We start from the raw sequence: 23650 nt of genomic DNA, 5'->3' as shown, positions 1-23650 counted from the left end.
TTCTGCAGGTGGTCCGCACTCCAAAGGAGTATGTCTGCTAAGAGGAGAGTGAGAAAGGACGAGGTTAGCACGCTGGTAAGACAGAGGTGGGCAAGAATCCGAAACTCTTGGAAAACAGAAAAAGCCAACTAGGCTGTGGACGGACGGAAACTGACGCTCTCCCCCTGGCGGCGGCACAGGATGCTCGCAGGGACCCCGCCGCCCAGCCCCGGCGTGGGCGCCTGCGGGAACTTGAGGTTAGACGCAGCCCTCACACGGGGCACCTGGGCACCCGCACCAGTGGGATCTGCCCTGTGGGGGATACGTCCCAAGAAGCGAGACCCCCGACAGAGACGGCTTGGGATGGGGGTGGGAAAACAGCTCTGGTTCTTCTAGATGGCTGGAGTCTAGACAGAGCCGGGGGTAGTGAGACTCAAAGAACAACTCCCACACACTCCCATCACCCTTCCTCCCCAACTTTCAAGTCTCTTCTTGAGATAGCGTGCAAGGGATGCACACTATCACGAGGACAGACATCTCTTGTGAATCGACCCGTGCATTTTTCCTCGTGCTTCATTCTTTCACTCTGGGGACAAAGATACTGGGGTGAGAGGTGGTGGCCCGTCTGCTCCGCACGTCCGAGGAACCCCCCTCCTTCGGCCCAGCCCGGCGTCCGGGTTCCTTCCCCCTCCCTCCTTCCCTGCCTCTCCTCTAGCCCACCTCCTCCCCTCCTTCGCCTCCCCCCCTGCGTCCGCCCGCCCGCGTCATCGCCCCCTTTCCCCTCCCATGTGCCGGCCCGCGCGCGGCTCGGCGCAGGCCTCCTCCGCAGTCTCCGCCACGAGCCGCTGGTGGTGCGGGCGGGTCCGCGAGGCTCGCGGCAGCACCCCCCGCCCGCCCTGGCCCGCGCTCTGACCGCCTCGGGGCCTTTGATTCGAGCTGGGCAGCGCCCCAAGCGCCGAATAAGCTTCGCAGGTAAGGACGGAGCCCCCCCGCAGACAGGGCAAACCCCAAGATTCTGGACGTTTCCCTGAGAAAGGCAGACCCACCCGAGGAGAGCTTCTTTGAAGGGCTCCAAAGATAGGGATCAAACTTAGCACTTTAAGTCCTCAAAGAAACTACTCTCCTGGTAGGCAGCCCTGAGTGCCGGCCTCTGCACAGTTAAATATTAACAGTAACAGTGTTTGCATTGGACTCTAAATGGAATTCTTTCTACTTAAGCAGTACCAGAGGGGACCCTCTGTATTTTTATGATTATTAACAGATGCCATTGAAAAAGGTGTAAAACCATTCTTGGAAAGTCTACTCTGGTTGAAAGCCTCTTTGGCAGGGTTACTATGAAAGCTAGGAATCTCTCTCTGACTTTCTGTCTTTCATCATCTTGGCTGCACGGGGCAGCAAAAGGAGCAGTGAAAAACATTTTTAAAATGAGAAGGTAAAATGGAAGTGAACAGTCTTGTACTTGCTTTAAAATACAAATAAGGGGGGATAGACAAAGCAAGATTGGCAAAATCTTGGTAATTGTTGAAGCTGGGTGATGGGCATATGGAGTTACATTTTTTCTCTACTTTTTTTTTTTTTTAAACTTTTCCCTCTACTTTTGTGTAGTCGGGAAATTTTCCATAATTAAACAGTTTTTGAAAAGTTGTAGAAACTCTCCCCCCAGCATCATTTGCCCTTTTTACACTGTTACTGATTTGAAAAGAAGCTGCTTGTCCTACCTAGTTATTCCCCCCTTTATTAACCCTTCTCACTTCTAAAATTAATTTTCACTTTATCCCAGTACATTTGTCTCTACAGAGTATTATAAAAGTCCTATAATCCTGGAGCATTGTGCTTAGAATCTAGTTTATACTTTAGAAGAGAGAATGTTAAAGTTCCAGCCAAATAAGACATCTAGGCTTGAAAGCAGTGGCCAAGTATATGGAATTTTATTTTTACTAGGAGATATTAGAGGAGCCCCCTTAGTGCAAGAGGAGGTTGAGCATGGATACTCTGCCCACTTTCCTTGCAGACAACTCAGAAACCTGTACACTGTTGAGACTCTTTTTCATGCTTTTAAATGTGAGATTGTTTAGCTTAGAGCTTGGCACATGGGATGTGCTCGTTATATGTTAAAATAAACAATTGCTAATGTGAGTTAATTTTCCCTATCGAGTCCATTATTTATCTTTCTCTGGCCGGTGCTCGAATGTCCAAGGCCAGCATATTGCATGTGAACAGTACGATCAGACTCGGAATTCTGGAGGCTGAAGCCACCTCAGCTGGCCTTGGGTTAACTTTGCAGATGAGAAATCGGAGATGAGAGGCTGGGAAACAGCATAGCCAAATGAGTGGGTATAAAAGTTATTTTCCCCCAGAGCTGCAAATAGGTTAAACCGACCCACGATTAGCCAGCCACATTGTGATCCTAAGATGCTTTAAAGCCTGCAGAGTCGTGAGGCTCGTACATTTACATATATTCTTGGCTCTGAAAGGCCAACTTGCCAGAGAAAAACTAAGTCAGGAGCCATATGCCGTGAGTTTCCTATCTCCGTGTATGAGCGAGCCAGCAGAGGGTTCCCCTGGGGCTCCCTTAGTGCCATTCACCCCAAAGTTGATTTACACACAGCATATCCATTACATAAATTGAAATGTCCATGTCCTGGAAAAATAGCTAAAAAACAAAGGGGGTTTTATTTTTTATTGATGAGAAACAGAAGTTGTGGGTTACTGTAAAATAATTAACTGTGTCACTTTACCATCTTCCTGCCCTCGAGTACTGCCAAATTTTTAAAGCAGACATTACTTTGTCCCCATTCCTGAAACTCAACTTGAAAATAGTGCTACGGTATGGTATTTTGAATAGAAATTGGCGCACTGTCAATGAACTTTCTTGCCATTTCTTTTCAGCGTTGCGTCAGTGGAGAGCTTCTCCTTTGGTAATGGATTATATAAAGTGTTTGATAAACATGTGAAATAGTTGGCAAGTTGAAGATTTTCCTTTGTATTGGAACGACTTGCAGCACATTTTCGGGGACTGTTTAGCAGTGCTGTAGGTCAGAGTGGAAGGGTGCTGGTGCTATAATGGTTTTTGGAAAACCCACCTGCCAGAAAATTGTCTGGCTGTAGACAGCATCATCAGCCCTCAGTTCATCAGGATAGGCTCTGTGGCCTGTAGATGGGTTTTCTAAATGTGATAAATTCCATATGTGACAGCCATTTAGTATATTATTATCCAGTTGGACTTTATCCCCCTGCTGAATCCTACATGCTTTTAGAATAAATTCTGTATCATAGCTCAGTGAATGTAAACAATTTCAGTGCAGGACTTTAGATTTGCCATCAGTAGCCTAGTGCTGCCATCTAGTGGTGGCAGTACGAACAGCAGGCAAGTTCCTACCCCGGGGACCAGCATTTAAGCTTCTTGAGGATCACTCATGACTAAGTGACGTGTTTTCTCATCTGTGGTTTAGCCTGCGACTTTAGAGCTGAGAGGTATCTTAGAAGTGTTCTACTCCAGCGTGGCAGGTCGGGAGGATTATCACAGAGGTTCTTAAACAAGGAAAGAAACTTGGAAATGGTGCCTAACATAGTAAGCACTCAGTATGCGTTTGTGGAATAAACAAATTTATCTACCCTGTTCCAGTTCTTGTCTCTCTCTACCACAGCTACCAAAAAGTTTTAACACGATCTTCTGTTTTTAGTTTGAAAATGAAGGACTGTATAATTTTCCTTAAAATGAAAATTTTCGTTTATGTCTAAGTCTCTGAACCAAACTTTTCTTTTCCACTTTATGTCACTCCCTACTATTCTTTCTTTTTAAACATCCAGGGCAGACAGTTGTAAAAACTAGACTCTTATCTTTATCTACTGCTGCTGTAAAAAATCAAAAACGTAGAGATTTAAAACAACACATTATCTTACAGTTCTGGAGGCCAGAGGTGTAAAGAGGGTCCGCGGGGTTGCATTCCTTCTGGTAATTCGAGGAGAGAATACGTTCCCTTGCCCTCTGCAGGTTCTAGAGGCCGCCCACATTGACCCTCCTTCCTATAAGGATCCCGGTGATTACATGGGCCTCACCTGGATAATCCCAGCTAATCTCCTCATGTAACAATTGTTCACGAAATCACAGGTGCAGCCTCCCTCACCCTGTAAGGAACATATTCACAGGTGCTGGGGATTCAGGTATGGCTTTCTTCGGGAGCCATTTTTGGGGTCATACCACAATGAGGTGCACAGCCGTTAGAGATGTATGAGATCCCTTCTAAATATCTACCTATGTTTTGGTTCCGGTTGTTTGATATTAATAGTGATTGCGGTCATTTGTGGGTGTTTGCTGGGCTCTGGGCATTGTGCTTGTATACAGCATATTAGTTTTTCACCAAAATACTCTAAACTATCATTCCTGTTTAGCCAATGATATTAGGAAATAATGTTGGGAGAGGTTATGTAACCTTCCTGAAAATCATACTGCCCTCAAAGCCCACTGCCTCCAGAACCCCTGAAACACCTTCCGTCACTAATTACTAGTTACCGTTACTTTCTCATCACCGTGATCCCATACGCTTTTTAACTTAAATGCTGTCTCCATGCAGGACTCCAGTCAGTGAGTGACGTTAGGTGAGGGCTGCAGTGGACTGGGAATTAGACTTTGTAAAACACCCACGCTGCCCTGCATCCACTCCCAGTTTGTGAGAGTGACTATTAAAGCTTTTCCAAGTGTTCTCCACAACCTAAGCCATGCGATGCTCGCTTCCCACCTGCCTCCTCTCCTTGCTCGCACTCCTCCCCTCCTGCTGCGGCCTTTTGCCCCAACCAGCCCTTGTGTCTGCAGTGATTGAGACTGTCTGGCCCAGGCCACAGTGTCCACCCGTTGTGTGTCCATTTTTCCCGGGCAGGTGGAGGCTGAAGGCGGAGGAGGAGCGAAGACTGCCGTGCGTGCTTCTGCACGTAAGGTGTGGATGCGGGCAGCGCTGTTGGGGGGGCAGGGGGCTGGAAACGGGGACGGCCAAGTAAAGCACAGGCATGTTGGTAGAAGTGGCTATGCAGTCGTTTCTGTGTCCTAACAAACACACGAGGTAGAAATTGGTGTTGGCCTTCCAAGGTCATTGATCTGAGCAGTCCCTGACCCACACCACCCCTGGGCGACGTGTGACAGGTTCATGCAAAATTAGGTTCTATGGCAGCACAGTATACACATGAAATTGGACAACTGCCTAACGATACATAACAAGGGACCCGGTGCAAAGACAGGCCTGAGTAAGTGCAAGTCTGTCCCCTGGTGAGGGAGAGCAGCTCAGTGCAAATTCCGTTTTTTCCCTCCGGCTTTATTGAAGTATGATTGACAAAATTATGTATATTTAAGGTGTACATCATGTTGTTTATATATATATAAATACATACACATTGTATATCTTTAGATACATACATGTAAATATATATACATATGTGTGTGTATATGTATATATACACGTTGTGAAATGATTACTGCAACTAAGATAATTAACATATCCATCACCTCACATAGTGCAGATTCTTGATGGTAAGTCAGCATTCTTGTTTTCAGATACAGGAAAAATAATTCATTTGAAGTATTTAATATAGTGAGTAATCATTTATTTAGTCTGTCTATCCTATTTAAGCTAAACAATACACTTCTCAGGGTAAAAAAAACCCAAAAAACAGAAGAGGTACTGAGTCTTAGAATAGAATTACATCATACCATAGTAAAATTCTATACGCTCTAGGTAGACCCACTCAAAAACTTAGGTTTTTATTTCACTATAAACCACTCTCTTGGAGTAATTATTTTGACATGGACTCTGTTTCTTTTTAGGCTGAGGGCCTGATGCAGTTCTAGAATTCCTAATGTAGATCCAGGCTATAAATAAGACACAGGAAATGCAATTCGAGTGTTCTGTGGCTGGGTAATGTTTAATCACACTTAAGTTTAATAGCTCTGAGAAAAATATATGACAAAGCCACAGATATTCACGGGCATGAGTAATCAGGAAAGCATTCATTTGGGAAGTCTCTAAAATGTAGCTGTCCTTGAGCAAAAAACATAACAAAACAAAGAAAAAGGGAGTTTGAGAGTGTGTCTGAGACTATCCTGAAATAAAAATATTTGGCTGTTTAGTTTTAGGAAGCTAAGTGCTATAGCTTTGGCTTAAGTAATAAACTATTTTAAAGTGATATTAATTCATCCATTAAAGTAGAATAATAATTATAAAAGAACCTATTATTGACTGCTTACTGTGCTCTGGGCTCAGAGATAATTCTCTGGACATATCATCTTACTTAATCCCCATGCTTATGTTCTGAGGTAGAGGTTACTCTTCTCCCTGCTCTGCAGATGAGGACGCTGAAACCGAACTTAATGAATCACCCAAATTCATGTGCCCGATAAGTGGTAAAGGTGAGACTGAGCCCAAATATTCCTACTGCCTGGGCAATACGCGTAACCACTACACTGGTACAGATGCTCCAATATTCTAAATACTATCAGCAGTCACACCTCTAAAGAAAGCAGAAGCAAACAAACAAACGGTAATAGTAAGTTATCTCTTGTAGTTTCGCGTGGTCATTTCTATTAGTATAGCCCAAGTACAAAGGTGAGATAATGGCTAATGGCTACTCCGTTGGTAAGAATTCATCTACAAATCCTGATTCTTGCTTCTTCCCTAGTTCCCTTCCACTCCATTTGTCTCCACGAGCCAACCCATCATCAACTGTGTGTACGCTGACTCATGGTGGAGACCGATGACTGCAGCCTCACTTTTGTTAACCAAAATTGGAATTTGAAGCCCCAAATCCGAGGCATCTGGAAAGTGACAGCGAAGGTCACAATTATAATGGAAAACAGGAAAAAGGAGGAGGATGAGGGAAGACACGGGACATTAAAGCTTTCAAAATGTCATGGCTGCCCGCCAGTTGGGACTGTGTCTCTTTTTAGATCAATGAGCTGGTGCTTTTTTGGATGATGGGCACATGTAGCTGTGTCCACTGAACCGTGGATTGCTCTATCAGTAAGAGCTATCATTTACCTTACACTGACAGCTTCCCACAAGGCAAACTTAGATTTTCCAGAAGCAAGTGTCCTTAAACATTTGTCCAATTTTAAATTACAGGCCAAATTAGACAGGCTAACTAAATTCATGTCCTCTTATTACTGTGATTCTGAGGTCACATGATAAGGCTCTGCCCTTCCCATGCCTGAGGCTAGATGTGGGCATGGCTTTTATTCCTGTGGCGCACTGCTGCAGAACTCCCTCAAAGGGCGCCACACGGGCCTGGCAAACCCATGCTCGTGCAGAATTTGTAGCATCAGATGCTGGAAGCATTACATACAAGCCCACTGAATTTTTTTAATTGAGGCATGGTGGGCATACAATATTACATTAGTTTCAGGCGTATAACAGTGATGTGATGATTCTGCAGGTTATGCTGTGCTCACCACAGTGAGGCACAAGGGTCACCAGACGACGCTGTTACAATACCATTGACCATATTCCCTCAGCCGCACCTTTGATTCCCATGACTCATTCCATAACTGGAAGCCTTTGGGTCCCACCCCCCTTCACCCATTTTGCTCATTCTCCACACCTCCACCCTCCCCCCCAGCCTACTGAATTTGAATCTTTTCAGATGTATTAACTTAGTTATGTAAAAGTATGTTTTTTCTTTATTAATGGCTGAACCGTTTGACATTAGCAGTTGCTAACACAGTAAAAAAGCAAAGTTTAGAATAAATTTGTTTTGTACCCAAAGAAGAAGCAGAGGTCATTTGGAACTTGGTTGAGCAATCATCCCTGGATAAACTGCCTTCTGGCGCGTGGCTCAGGATGCTGCCCCAGGGCCTTTACTGCTGCCGTTGTTCTCAGACTGTACTGAGTATCGGAATCACCTGGAGGGCTGGTTAAAACATGGGTAGCTGGGAACCCCACCTCCCATCCCCCCCGCTTCCCCCATTATGGAGAGTTTTGGAAAGTAGCTCTGGGTTGGGCCCTGAGATTTAGCATTTTTAACAAGATCCCGGGTGATGCTGACCCTGCTGATCTGGGACAGCAATCTGGGCATCCCTTAATAAACAGGGTTTATTTTGCCATACACAGGTTAGGAATTTTATTAACATACTAATGACATTCTTTTGAGTTGTTCATGTTTCATTTAGAGTCCAAAGGCAGGAAAAAACCCCAATGTCCCAGCTCAAAGCAGGCAGGAGGAGTTCCCCCTTCCTCACAGGAGGGTCCATCTTTTCATTCTATGCAGGCCTTCCACTGATTGGACAAGGCCCACCCACATTTAGGAGGAAGTCGGCTTTACGCAATCTACCAATTCAAGTGCTACTCTCTTCTGCAAACACCCTCAGAGATGCACCCAGAATAATGTTTGGCCAAATAACTGGGTACCCTGCAGCCTAGTCAAGTTGACACAAAAAATTAACCATGACATGGGGCTTTCTTCAAAGTGTACCTAGAGAATTATGGCAGAGGGTGCATGTTTTATTTGGTAAAGAGTAGGTGAACTTCTGTATTTGAGATTCATGTTCCAGTTCAGGGGTTTGTGTAGCAACAGATCATCTTGTCAGTTACCATTTAATACTTGCATTCTGCCTTTCTAATCCCTAACTAGCTTTAGTTGTAAGGCTAAATTAAATAGCAGTGAAAAAAAAAAATAAAACCTAACCGGAGAAACAATATCACAGTACCATGATTTAGATGTCCTCTGTTTTGCCTAGGAATGCCTTTCACACATTGATTACTCCATGGATCATTAGTATCAAGTGTCAAAACGTACAGAGTGATTCTTTGCATTTCTCAACATGGATATTTAGCTGACTTTCAGTCTTTGGTGTATTTTTTTTAAGATTTATTTATTCATTTGAGAGAGAAAGAGCGTCTGAGTGTGTGCGAGTGGGGGGAGGGGCAGAGGAAGAGGGAGAGGGAGAGAAACAGACTCTCCACTGAGCGGTGAGCCCATTGCCGAGCTCTATCCCAGGCACCCTGAGATCGCATCCCTAGCCAAAATGAAGGGCTGGTTGCCCAACTCTGACTGAACCATCCAGGGGCCCTTCTTTGGTGTATTCTTCTTCTTCTTCTCTTTCTTCTTCTCTCATTCTCCTCCTTCTCCTTCTTCTTTCTCCTTCTTCCTCTTCTTCTTCTTCTAGATTTTATTTATTTATTTGAGAGAGAGAGCACAAGCAGGGGAGAGGGGGCAGAGGGAGAGGGAGAAGCAGACTCCCTGGCTCCATCCCAGGACCCTGAAATCATGACCTGAACCAAAGACAGATGCTTAACCAACTGAGCCACCCAGGTACCCTCTTTGGTGTATTCTTATGTTAGTTCACAATGGACAGCTGTTGTCATAAAGGACTAAATAAAAAAATCAATTTTTTAAGCATTTTGTTGCCCACACACAAAAAATTTTCTTGATTGAAATTTTGCTAAGAATCAAGTGGATAACATCAAATACACACACACATATATTTTTAAAAATAATCTATTTTGCTCTGTTCTTAGGCTAAGAGGCAGCAAATAACTCTGATTTTAGCTTTTTTTTTTTTGGACAAAGACATAATTTTTCATCTTGGGAACTACCCACTAAAACATGATTTCAAGGCCTCAATAGAGTTACTGAGTTGTTAGCCTTTTTCACTCCAATTCAATTAAATGAAATTGATGAAAGAGTCATTGTGAAAATTTCATTGGAGATAACAAAAGAAAATACTAACTGGCTCAACAACATCATTACCAATATAATTACAGCTTTGTATAAAGTGACATTTGCCATGATGATGATTAGAAAATATTGTGACATGAGTGTGGATTTTTTTCTTTATTGATTTTTTGATGATATCCATCACTCTGTACAGAAGAATGCCCTGTCTCCAAAGTAAAACAAATTACAAGCTATTTAGCAAACAAGACAGTCTAATATTAACCAGAATCACCACTGCTCTGCATGCAAGTATGAGTAGATAAAAAATGGAAATTGCAAAACTTCTGTGTAATTTTGCTGATGCAAATCATGGTAAAGATTATTCTGAATTTACTTAATATGTTCAAATACGTTATGATACAAATTACATCATGTTTCAGTGAATATATCATGTTTAAACAATAAAGTGGTTCATGTAGTAAATGTTTTTGTTTTATCAAAAGAATGTCATTAGTGTTGTTAACAAACTTATCTCCTTGTATATGGGCCAAATGAACTCTGTTGTGTCAAGAGATGCCCATATTCGGGCGCCCCGGGTGGCTCAGTTAAGTGTCTGCTCAGGTCATGATCTCAGGGTCCTGGGATCAAGCCCCACATCGGGCTCCCTGCTTGGTGGGGAGTCTGCTTCTCCCTCTGCCCCTCACCCTGCTAGTGCTCTCTCTCTCACTCTCTCTGTCTCTCTCAAGTAAATAAATAAAATCTTAAAAAAAAAAGAGAGAGAGAGAGAGAGAGAGATGCCCATATTCAGCTCTGCCTCAGAGACAACTTTTGCTTTTCATGACAGTGCACAGATTCTTACACTGGGTTGTGGGCCCTTCCTAACATTTCTCATTAGCTTTTTTTCCATGCCAACCACCCCCCCCAACCCAAACCAAAAACCAGCCTTCTCAGAAAACATTGCGAGTAAAGGCATTGTAGGAATAATCTAACCTTGAATTGTCTCAGCTTTCTATAAAATGAATAGCATATGCTAAGCCTTGATATTTTAACTATTAGTTTAAGAGACTTGGAGCATGGGGCGCCTGGGTGGCTCAGTCGTTAAGCATCTGCCTTCGGCTCAGGTCATGATCCCAGAGTCCTGGCATCAAGCCCCGCATCGGGCTCCCTGCTCAGCGGGAAGCCTGCTTCTCCCTCTCCCACTCCCCCTGCTTGTGTTCCCTCTCTCGCTGTGTCTCTCTCGGTCAAATAAATAAATAAAATCTTTAAAAAAAAGAGAGACTTGGAGCAGAGCTCACAAATAGTAGTGACCTGGAAGTTCAAAACTGCTGCTCCAAAGAACACTAGCATTGTCCCCACCCACACAGGGCAAAAACTGGCAAACATCAATTCTATGAAATAGCTTTACATACCAGTGAGCCTAGAGAAGCAGGAAAAGAGGGCAAGAGGATGTAAACAGTACAAGGGGTATTACATAATTTATCAAACACTGGCAACTGAAAACATATTTAACAAAAACACTGCTCTTAGATGAGGAGACTAATGATGAAAGGGACTATATTTAATCATGATCATGTTCTCCCAAGTGGCAAATTCAGAACCACAGCCTTAAATTCTTACAACTAATTTTAATCTACAGTAAAGTTCTACAGTGAGGCATTTTGTATGTTGCTTTGCTTAGATGGTAGTTCCAAGCACAACTTGGTTTTAAGAAAAGTGCATGGTACATTGCACCATCGGGCAGCTTGGTCTGCAAACCATGGTTTAAGGAAATTCACTGTATTATAATGAACATTTTCTGAGCTCTGTGCTAGGCATTTATGCTCCAGAGATGAGGAATTTATGATCCCTGCTCTTGAAGAGCTAAGTGCAGGGGAAAATGCCGGACATCTGCTGCTATCTTTATTTCTAAATCACCTAGAAATAAGGTTGTAGGAGACCTAGGAAGGGAGAGTGGCTCAGGCAATAGGGGACCCTGGTTCACCACCCCATCTAACCCTCCCATGCATTGGGTTGTCTGGGGAGGTAGAGGCGGAGATGGCAGGTGGGGGTGGGGGATGGTGGGTTAGGGCTGGTGGAAGGAAGATTGGGTGAAATACAATTTACTAATTTTGGAAGTCTGTGTGAGCCTACTTAGCAAGGTGTTTCTCTAATCTTGGTAAAATCTAATAAGGACTCCTATTTGTGGTGATGGTACATTAAGGACTCAAGGCCTAAATGAAATGATAAGTAACATAGTTAAAAAGAGAACATTATAAAGCTTCTCTTTCTTTTTATATTTTTAAGGACAAAAGAGAAGAACAAAATGGAAAATATGTTATTTTGTTGGATATTTTTCACCCTCGGGTGGACCCTCATTGATGGATCCGAAATGGAACAGGATTTTGTGTGGCACTTAAGAAAAATCCCCCGGGTTGTCAGTGAAAGGACTTTCCATCTTACCAACCCCACCTTTGAGGCAGATGCTAAGATGGTGCTCAATAGAGTGTGTGGCATTGAATGCCAGAAAGAACTCCCACCTCCCAGCCTTTCTGATCTGGAAGATTCTCTTTCCTACGAGACTGTCTTTGAGAATGGCACCCGAACCTTGACCAGAGTGAAAGTCCAAGATGTGGTCCTTGAGCCCACTCAAAATGTCAGCATGAAAGGGGCATCCGTTAGGAGGAAGAGACAGGTGTATGGCACAGACAGCAGGTTCAGCATCTTGGACAAAAAGTTCTTAACCAATTTCCCTTTCAATACAGCCGTGAAGCTCTCCACGGGCTGCAGTGGTATTCTCATTTCCCCCAGCCACGTTCTAACAGCTGCCCACTGTGTGCATGATGGGAAGGACTACATCAAAGGGAGTAAAAAGCTAAGGGTAGGGTTGTTGAAGATGAGAAATAAGGGCGGTGGCAAGAAACGGAGGGGTTCTAAGAGGAGCAGGAGAGAAGCCAATGGTGGCGACCAGCGAGAGGATACCACAGACAATCTGGAGAGAGCCAAGGCTGGAAGAAGAAGAAAGGAATCTGGTCGGGGTCGTAGAGTCCCTGAGGGGAAGCCCTCCTTCCAGTGGACCCGGGTCAAGAATACGCACATTCCCAAAGGCTGGGCCAGAGGAGGGAAGGGGGATGCTGCCTTGGACTATGACTATGCTCTTCTGGAGTTGAAGCGCGCTCACAAAAAGAAATACATGGAACTAGGAATCAGTCCAACCATCAAGAAGCTGCCTGGGGGAATGATCCACTTCTCAGGATTTGATCATGATAGGGCCGATCAGTTAGTCTACAGGTTTTGTAGCGTGTCCGACGAATCCAGTGATCTCCTCTATCAATACTGCGACGCCGAGTCAGGCTCCACTGGTTCCGGGGTCTATCTGCGTCTGAAAGAGCCAGACAAGAAAAATTGGAAGCGCAAAATCATTGCGGTCTATTCAGGCCACCAGTGGGTGGATGTCCACGGTGTGCAGAAGGACTACAACGTGGCGGTGCGCATCACTCCCCTCAAGTACGCCCAGATCTGCCTCTGGATTCATGGAAATAATGCCAACTGTACTTACGGCTAACAAAAACCTGCAATGAGTCAATGGATTATTTAAATCGCAGAGCACTCCAGTTATGATTATTGTAGCAAGATCACTTCCTAGGTTATGCCTGGACTCGAACCCTATCAACAATATTTTTATAAATTTATCGTTTCAAAATTAGGAGATTTTTATCTGTTTAAAAAATACTTAGGTATAAATAACTGAAACTAGATGGGCACCTCAATGTCAAGTATATATTCTTCTTTACAGGGTGATAAGTATCATTTATGGGAAGTCTTTTGTTTCTTTCTGCCTTCTTAAGATTAGACACTTTAAAACTTCAAACTGGTACTATAAATAATATGTGATTTCTTAATGGACTTATTCTCAGGGTCCTACTCTATCAAGAATCTAATAGGGCTGGTTGCATATGAAAGGGGAAACTGCATATACAGACAGAGACAGTGACATGATTAGCGTCAGGGTAGAGATAATAATTTACAACAGCTGGTATTACTTGGAGATGGACCCATTCAGCTCATGCCCTCCATGTTTATATAGTGTTTTCTTTTGGGTCTGAGAAACTTTGGTTTAGTTGTTGTTGGTGGTGTTTTTAAGAATTGCAAGATACAGCAAATTTTATAAACAAAGCTAGCAACTATTTTACTGCTTTAAAAAATGTCAACTGAAGTGTGTATTATTTAAAAATGGGAGAAATACTTTGTTCTATGAAATGAATCTAGTTTAAAAATAGGGAAGCTGAGATTATTTTAAGATCTCAAGTTTTTATTTAACTAATGTTCAGAACGTGGACTTTTCATGAAGGCAGAAGGAAGACAGTTCACAAGTTATAAATGGTCATGTTTTGAAAGCTTCTTCATTTAATGCTAGTCTTCTATGTATGAGGTGTTAAGAGTTTTAGGACCAAGAATTTTAGTTTTTCTCGAGAGAGCCTTCTTCCCCTTGATAGATTTCAGCTTTCTTAACAGGGCCACACACATATTATTTTGGCGATTTCTCTGACTAGCAGTTTTAGATAAATCCCTTAAAATGAATATAATTTACACATACAATTTTTAAAAGAAGGTTCTGATTCTCTTCATCACGCGCCAAGGCCGCACACTGGCTCAGGCCGTCATGGCGGCCCCAGCAGACAGAACCGGTGGCTGTCTTCAGGCAAAACACAGTCGTTACTCACACATTTCTTGAATGAACAGATATTTGCTGAATGGTAGTAAAAGTGAGTTTGTTCAGGCCATTATGTCTAAAGGGTTTTAGTGATTTGCAGTTGAGTGCACCATAAAATTCAGTAATTGCAAGCCTAATTTCTGGTCTGCTATTTTTGGCAGTTTCTAGGGCACATATTCTTTTCTCTCATGACTCACCTAAGTCACTGATTCTGCCAGAGTTCAAATTTATTTTACTTGTTATTTTTTTTTTTTTTGAAAGAATGGGGACTTATACCCTTGATTAGTATGCAGAAGAACATTTGATTAGGTTATAATAAAAAGTGATTTTGTATATCTTGTCCAAAATAGCTGGAATTCAGTACAAGTATACATTCTTTTGTAGTGTGAATCTGTTTAAAAATCATTCAATAAAAATTAAAAAATAAATCAATCATAACTCTTACTATATCCACATATATGTTTTATATACAGGGTTTCAGTGAATATTAACTGTGTAGTTTACTAAAAAAATGATTTTATTTAAGTCTAACTGCATTTCACTAAGCAGTATTTTATCATTGGTGCTAGTGGGATAGGGCTATTGACTCTAAAGTTTTGATCAGATTTTTTTGGGGGAAAGACCTGTATGATCACTGCAACTGAAAGTGCTTTGACATGAATTTTGCACACTTACATGCTTGCAAATGCACACAATCTTCATCTTAGATTCTTAGAAAATAATTCCTGGGATTTCTGTAAATTCAGAATAACTTAGGGTATTTGATGTCAGTAGTTTGGAGCTGAAGCTTAAATTCTGAATACATATGATTTCCTTAAAATCATTGTACTTTCCAAAAATACAAAATTTAGCCTATTTTATTTGCAGGGGTTTATTTTATTCTGTCATTCTCTTTTCTTTACCAAGTGAATCATGAATCTTATATGACCTATTTAGGACCACTAAAGTATACTGTATTACTCAGGAAGTTTTATTTCACAATCTTTTCCTGTTACACTTAACAGATTTGAAATAGAAATTGATTTCATATAGCTGAAGAAATACACTCTTGATGTCTTTTGCGTGCAAAGGTCTATAGTGAGTTTCTGCCTGAAGAAACTTATCAGTGATTTGAATTCAAATAACTACAGTATTTACAAACCAACTGAAATTTAAAATTGTGTGATTTTTTTCTTTACCCAAATAATGTGTTTCATTTTTTTTTTTTTCTTGCTCAAATGGATAAGTGTGTGGGTAGAAGAGACAACATTTTTTTTTCTTTTTTGATGTGCTTACTTAAATCCCAAATGTTCTTTTTGAAAAAAGATTTAAATACATATGTGAGCAAGATCAGAGTTCCAGACAAATCATTAGCCTTTTTATTTGTAGATGAAAAAATACTTTGAAATTCTTTTTTCATAGAAAGAATCTCAGGATTAGAAGAGACCATAAAGATCATTTAGCTTAACTCCAAAATTTAGATTTTAACTTCCCTCCATCACATTCCATTCAAGTGGTTTTCCAGTAATAAAAACTTCACCCCTTAAATATTGGTTAGTTATTAAAATTAATTCAGGAATATAACTTACTATTTTAGTTTAAATTATTAGATCAGTTTGTTACATTCTGCAAAAATTACATTGTTTATCTTGCATTTTATCCCAAACTCCACATTTCAATTACTCATAATTCTTTGCCCTTCTGCTAGCAAATTGGGTGTTTACTCATCAAAAATGAACTGTGATCCTTAATTAAGAATATTGGGGTAAGGCAATTGAACCAAGCACTGAGCATTACAAAGATGTGGATCTCTAGCCGGAAATAGCCTGGAAATAGGATCATATATTCTTTTATATGGTGTCACTATAACAAATATATTTTCGCTACTGATTTTAAAGATAACCTGCCAAGGCTTAAAAAATAGTTTTATGTTTAGTAAACATCTCCAATTAATTAATGGAAGAATATTTCTAATAAATTGATTTTTTCCCCCAGCTAGAATTGCTCTTTCTTTAATGCCCTAATCATAAGGCTCCAAGATACTTAGGAGATTTGGTCTAATTGATCATGAAATCAGGTTCTCATCAGATGAGGTCAGTGTATAGGTGGATTCATGACTCTTTATTGATTCACCCTTTAACTGAGGAGGAAAAAATGTCTTAGATGGCTTTCTTTTCTACTTACAAATAAGCCTAGGGAGGGAAATTCCTTGTCTACTTCTTTCTGGGTTTGATAACTGGCAGTTTGATTCAGTTAGTTCAACTGTCGAGAGCACAGTGGCCAACTTAGCTTGTAATCCAAATCTAGGCTAGTTTGCTTTACCTCCAGGTAAGGTGTTGTCTTAGTTAGTTTGGGCTGCCAGAAGAAAATACCATGGACTGGGGGGCTTAAACACCGGAATTTTGCTAGGTACCACCTTGCTGTAGACTCACGTGACCTCTTCTTTGTGAACATTCAGAGAGAATGCAAACAAGCTCTTTGGTGTCTCTTCTTATAAGGGGATAATCCCGTTATAAGGGCCCCACCTTCATGACCTCATCTAACCCCACATACCTTGCTAAGAACCCATTTCCAAATAGCATTACACTGGGGGTATGCACGGGGGGGGGGTGTGTGGCACAGTCAGTCCACAACAGGTGCCCATTCAAAAGCCAGAAGTTGTACCTTGTGCCGGGCCCAGGAAACCTCACAAACACAGCAGCCAACAGAGGAACAAGGCGAAGGCTGTGAATGGCAGCTCAGGGCAACCAAACTCTTTCTCACCACTTTCTTCATCATTACCTCGAGTGCTTGTACCTGGCACAGAGGAGGTGGCCAATACATGCTAAAAAATATCACCAAGTAAACCTTGAGGCTTCCTTTTTCAGGGCATTACTAATTCTGTGCTACATGACAAGGCTCCGAAATGCTAGAGGTATTGTCTTAATTGTATATTGCACTAAAGCTACAGCTACATATTTAAATAATGGTAATATTTGCAATGAATTTTATCATGGGAATACTGAAGCAAGGCACTTAAGGAATCAGATGTTTGCAATATTCCCTCCTGACTCATGTGTGTTTCTGATAAAAGGGCCTACAAACTGATGGAGCCAGGCATCCGTAGTACCCCTCATCCTCTCCATCTGCCATGTAAACATTTAATCAGATCATCTCTGCCTCAAAATTTGCCCCTAAAATCTTTTTGCTTTAGTCATATTTAAAATTTTCCAATAACATCTTAAAATCCACTTACTTTCATCAAGCACTGGGAACAAGTAGGCTACTTAGCACACCTACTTCAATCTACACGGCAGTCCACGTGATCATATGATCCATGATTGCATTCCAGTGTGGTGTTATCAAACTAAGCCTGTCACATTCCCATCTGTGTTTGTAAACATTTTACTAATACAGAAACTCGCATTTATGTCATTGAAATCCTGTATGTATCGATTCGTAAGCTGAAAAAGTGTGTACACTTTCACCCATTGGGCACAGATAAAGGGAATACTTCAGAAACTGCTCCCACAACTGAATACAGAGTTTGGAAGCTTCCTCCAGGCTCTTGCTCAGCCTGATGACCACGCATTTCCTTATTCTTCTGTATATTTTACTTTTAATTTCATCAGCAATTTGTAATATGCCATTAAGATCTGCTACCTAGAATTTCCTTTGTGGGCAATTTCAAGTGTCCAAAATACAACAAAAAATATGAGGACCAAAATGAGTGACATGAAATTACTTTTGCTGTAGAAATAATCTTAACAAATTTGGTGATCTAATTTCTCAAATTACAGTTAGAAGGTCGCTTGCTGCCAAGGCAAGTCTACAATAATCCCAAGAAGTGATAGCCTGACAGAAAAGGAGGATGCAGGCAAACCACTAAAGGACTTTTTAAAAAAAGGTATAAAGACTACAAAATCATTTTGGTGCTGTTAGTTACGTGAACCACACTGGCCCGTGGAGGCATACCAATATATGTCATATTTATAATGATTATATGATCAATATTAAATTTAGTTATGTTCAGTATGAGTTTTGGAAGGCATTACATCATAGAAAAATTTTTATCCAAAAAGCTGAACTTTTTTTTCCTAGAGAGAACGAGAGTGTGTGTGTGTGTGTGTGTGTGTGTGTGTGTGTGTGTGCACGCGCGCGCGTATGCGCATGCGTGCACATAAGCGGGGGGGGGGGGGGGGGTGGAGGGAGAGGGAGAGAGGGAATCTTAGGCAGGCTCCATGCCCAGCGTCGGGCGTGTGGTAGGGGCTCCATCTCACGACCCTGACATCATGACCTGAGCCGAATCAAGACTCGAATGCTTAACCGACTGAGCCACCCAGATGCCCCATTAACACTTTCAAAAAGTTTTAAGAGAAACATCAGCGGACTACATAATTGACTTGTTTCATACTCAAACGAAATTCTAATCTCAAAAGTCAAGAAAAATATCTTTCCCAAATATTTTATCGAACCCCCAACCTCCTTCACAGTTAAAATACCTGTGCATTGTGAATGTTAACGTGTTATTGCAGGTTCAGAATCTGTCATCCGGCTGCCGCCGACATACGCCTACACTTCGCCCTGCGGCAGAGAGGTTCAGCGACTCTGGTGTGATGGAAAACATTCAGCGTGTGGAATAAAATACCTTTAATTGTCTAACCACACTGGACTGCCTTGTATAAAGTCAATGCTCAGCAAATATAATATGCTGATAGTTACAGTTAGTCTTATAAGATTATAGAAATTCCCTGATATAATTGAAAGAAAGACAGACTGGCATTTCCCATGAGCAGAGGCCAGCAATCATTTCTCCTGACGAACAGGGAGTTTGTGTGTGGTGCGTGTGCTGGGAGGATTAGGGTAATGTGCCTCTGTTCTCTGAAACTCGTCTTCCCTGCCCCTACCCCCCCATTATGTTACTCCCAAGCTTCCAGCTTACTGGGGTTTAGCTAACAACAACATGTTTTTCTAAAAACTGCCCATCAAGGAGCTTATAAACTAGATAAGCAATTCAGGGATTTCCTAAAATAATCCTTACAGTACTGAGGCTTCTGGATGGTAAGGAGAAGTCCCTTTGTGTTCCAAGCACCTTCCCCCTACCAGCCCTTCTCCTCCCATTAATTAATTTGCAATTTTTGCTTTACTTAGAGTTTAAACTACTGCTAATGAAGTCACATACCTGATCACACAACAACATAAATCTCAGGGTTTAGGAGAAAAGAATGTACTAGTACATAGTAGAGAGAGGACACATGGATTTTTTCCCCCTCAAAACCACTTTGAATGGATCAGCTGTCAGAAAAAGTTGCAGCTAAAAAATCTTGGAAGATACAGCTTTAAATTTTTCGAAAATTTTTCTTTGTGATACCTACAAACACGCTGCTTATTTTTTCTTTTAAAAAATCACTATGGGCTTGGTGACAAGATTCTACTGCCAAACCAAAGTTCCACTTTATCAAGCAATTGCCTAAAAATAAAAGCATGTTGTTTGGGAGACAGGACCTGAATTTAGTATTTTGCCACTGTACTTAGAACATTTACTTTAAAAGGCTCTCTTTGTAGCCTGGGAAGCGAAGTGACACTATTGTACCCACCAAATGGGCAGCTGTGCCTCTTCATGCAGACGGCCACGTGACTGATGTGGCTCCACATCACTGTCCTGGGCCGTTGTAGGCCCACAGATGGCAGCATCTCTCTCCTGCGCATACCCTCAAATTAAAGCTTGGGTTTTGGTGGAAACTACTGTATCATAATGCAATATGGACCATCTTTTTTATGACTAGTAACTAAACATCTCAATTTTTAGACTAGCTGAAACACAATACTCTTTGTGGCTTTCCTATTTTGAAGTATTTAGAAAATTCCCCTTTTCTAAAATTCCCTGGAATCACCCATAAGTTTTAAACAGAGCTACTCACTGTGATTCCACTGGATCTCTGGGATTTCAGTGGTTTCTCTTAGCCTAGTGGTTTCCAAGTTTGGCTGCTCATCAGAAGGCCCTAGGGAATTATTTTAGGAAAGCCTGTTTCCAGGGCCTCCCCGAGATCTACCCTGGAATCCGCCAGAGTGAGGCCCAGAGATCTATATTTGATAAAGCTCTCCAAGTACTGGATGATCATCCAGGTGTGGGAACCACTGTCACAGTGTTTCCTAAATGAATTGTTCTTCCACCTTCCATAGCTCTCCCTCTGTGCACAATGATGACGTTTGTCTTTTTCTTCCAGGGTAAATGTTTTCTCGGCTTCAACTGCCTTTATACATGTTCTTGTAAGCTACCTCAAGGACTCTGGTAATGAAAGTGGTGGTAAACTATCAAATACATACAGAGTATTTTTTTCAGTATTTTTCTAAAGTGGAAATACATTTTCGCAATAACATTGTTATAATACTGTTTTATGATGGTAAGAAATGAGTCAAATTTACAAAACTCTTGAGCATATGCAATCATTTTACAATTTGTGACAAAATCCAATTTTACATACTTCCTGAAAATTAGATACTATATATATATTTTTATTTATAATCCATTTCACAATGGTTAGATCAATTTAATTCAACAAATTTTTATTGAGTCCAATCTTAGGCACACAGGATATAGAGTGAAGTCCTAGATTCTACCCTTCCTCAAAGAATTCATAATATACTAAGGAAGTCAGACATATAAAAAAATAGTGTGGAAAAGGTTCAGTATAAGGTGCTGAAGGAACACATTTGAGAAGGATTGACTCTCTCAGGGTGGGCAGATATGATAAAGAAATATTTCTTAGAGGAGGTGACGCCTAGGTTGGGTTTTGAAGGGTAAGTTGAAGTTTTCCAACCTATCAGTGGGGAAGCTGGGGGAGAGGAGGGCATCCATGGGAGGGGTGCAAAAGTACGTAAGTGGTGTGTTTAGGCTACAGTGAGTATTTAAGGATTGTTGCTATAGGAGATTAGCACCTCCTACTGGTGAGGAATGGCAAGAAATGAGGTTACCAAGCTAGACTTCCAGCCTTGAAAAGATTTTTGGATTGAATGCAATGTTAGAGAGTTTTGACTTTAACCTTTAGTTGACCAGGAATTGATGCAGGTTTTTAAGTTAGAGAAATGTGATCAGATGGGCACTTGGGGAAGGAAACCTGGCAATACCCTTTAGGCTGGATTCGGGTGGGTTTGGGTGGGGATTAGACTAGAGGCAAAGAGCCCTGTGTAGAGGCCACTGGAGCTGCTGTGCTAAGGAAGTGGTAGTGGGAATGGCAGGAGAGGGCAAGTCAGGCAGAATGCTCAGTATATTCAGTAGCCCACTGAATGCAGGAGAGAATTGAGGGTGTCATGTCACCCAGGTGGGAGACTTGGGAGCCTAGGTAGATGGTGAGACCACCAAGCAAGACAGAAAACTAGACTTGAGGAAAAAGACTGAGCTCATTTTTAGACATGTATGTTTAACATTTTTGTAGACTATCAGTAAGGTTGATAACATCCATACACAAAGAATGCAATGCCAAGAGAGTTAGGTAACAAACATACGTGGTTTTTTTAGTGAACTAACCCTTAGTTAACACATAACCACCCAGTAAGTCATTTAACTATATTTTATTCTGAACCCAATCACATAGCAACCATACCTTTGTCTCTGTTCTAAAAACTAAATGCTCCTTTTAATTTAGCTTTGAAGCCATAGCTTTGTTTTTCCCTGAGAAGGGATAGGTGTTCTAAAAATCTGGCTCTGAATTTACATCTGAAATATTTCGTACATGGTCACAACTCCATTTCCTGTTTTCAATAGAGTGACAAATCCACGTGATCCAAAATAGCAGAGAGTTTAAAAAACAATTCCAAATTTCCTTGGGATATACTTTTAAGTCTTTTCAGGCTGTAAAGTTTACTTCCTGTTTAGGTTTTACAAAGACAGTTATAAATTATGAAATTAGTTGACTTACCCCAGAGGTGTTCTCTACTCTGAAAGAGAGAAACGAACCATGGGATGTTTGGGTGTGTTGGAGATGAATCTAGTACTCAAGATTGGGTTAACAGCAGAGGAGACCATCATGAAAAGATGACTGTGTACCCCTCGCCTGGCTGGGAAGGGACCCTTCTAGGTCCTGACCCTTCTGGGTGCTGCTTTCTGCAGGCCTGGCTTCTGTTGCAGGCTGCCATCTCTTGCAGCCATAGGCTTTTAATCCAAATTGTCTCGCTCTCGCAGCCCTGACGGCTACCACCTGCACATGTCGTGTTCCTTCTGGTTATATTTAACTTCGACAGTATCTTCCATCTCCAATCATCACTAAATAGTTCTAGCTTTTTAAAAAAATCACTGTCAAAGTATATTTATTAAACTTCTTGATCTCCAGATAAAAGACTTAATTCTATTATAAAGCATTTATCATGTCATCGTCTTCCATTTATGTTCTTAAAAAGTATCATTAGGTATTGGAAACTCTAAGAAGGATTCTCTAGGCGACTGAGTTGAACTCTGGTGGGTGTTGTGCCCTGCCTGGACACCCTTTCCAGCTGACACACTCATCCCCCAGCTCTGTATTGAATTGTGAGTTGTATTTTTTTTTTTTTTTTGAGAGAGACAGTGTAAACGAACGGGGGGTGGGGTCACAGAGGAGAGAAAATCTCAAGCTGACCCCCTCTTAGTGTGGAGCCTGATGCAGGGCTTATTCTCATGACCCTGAGATCACGACCTGAGGCGAAATCAAGAGTCGGACGCTCAACCGACGAAGCCACCCAAGTGGCCCTTAATATTTTTATTTTTAAATGAATTAAAGACATTTGAAAGTTTCTCAATTTTAATTTCTAACATAGTAAGCATTGACAGATATAACCCATATAAATGAGAGCTTTTTGAGGGCCTCAAAAACAAGTGCCTAGGTGCAGAGCGAAACCAGTTTGAAGACCCGTCGTCTGTAAAGGAGTTGTAGGGCACCTATTGCAGAGTCAGCTATAGAAGCCCTTTCTGTCTCAGAACTGTCTGAGCATGCGTGCGTGGGAATGAACTCAGGTGATGCAGCGCTGCTGTTCTGAGGCTTTAGCTAAGGTTAATGACCATATCACTAACTCACACACAGCTCCCTCATGTTTCCTCTCACAGAGGGGATCCAGATAACGTGTGCAGTAGTGAAATCTGTCAGCAAGGCTATGAGAAATTGAAATTTTCTTAAAGCCTGAGAGGATTAACAATAAACTACCACAAAACCCACTGCCTTGAAAATAGAGACCAATGTGACTTCTCAACTAAGATGACCCTGATTTTTATTTTGAACCAGTACTTCCACACAAGAAACACTATGTTAATCACTGCCACCAGAGCATGCCCCTCTTCCGCCAACAAAAATTTGGGGCTATATTATTAAAGGTGTCTACCTAAGAGGCAGAAGGAGGCCTTCACACAATTTATCT

General features: G+C 41.6%; 1 protein-coding gene across 1 annotated transcript; it reads left to right on the top strand.

Moving 5' to 3' along the window:
- Positions 1–775: 775 nt before the first annotated feature.
- PRSS35 (serine protease 35) lies at positions 776–15452 on the top strand. Its single transcript, XM_036101011.2, has 2 exons — positions 776–951; positions 11902–15452. The coding sequence occupies exon 2, from the start codon at positions 11921–11923 to the stop codon at positions 13157–13159; it is 1239 nt and encodes a 412-aa protein (XP_035956904.1). The 5' UTR covers positions 776–951; positions 11902–11920; the 3' UTR covers positions 13160–15452.
- Positions 15453–23650: the final 8198 nt, after the last annotated feature.

The sequence above is a fragment of the Halichoerus grypus genome, chromosome 9 (genome assembly GCF_964656455.1).
Source record: "Halichoerus grypus chromosome 9, mHalGry1.hap1.1, whole genome shotgun sequence".
NCBI lineage: Eukaryota > Metazoa > Chordata > Mammalia > Carnivora > Phocidae > Halichoerus > Halichoerus grypus.
Note: the sequence above shows the minus strand (reverse complement) of the source record. Positions and strands in the feature narration are given on the sequence as shown.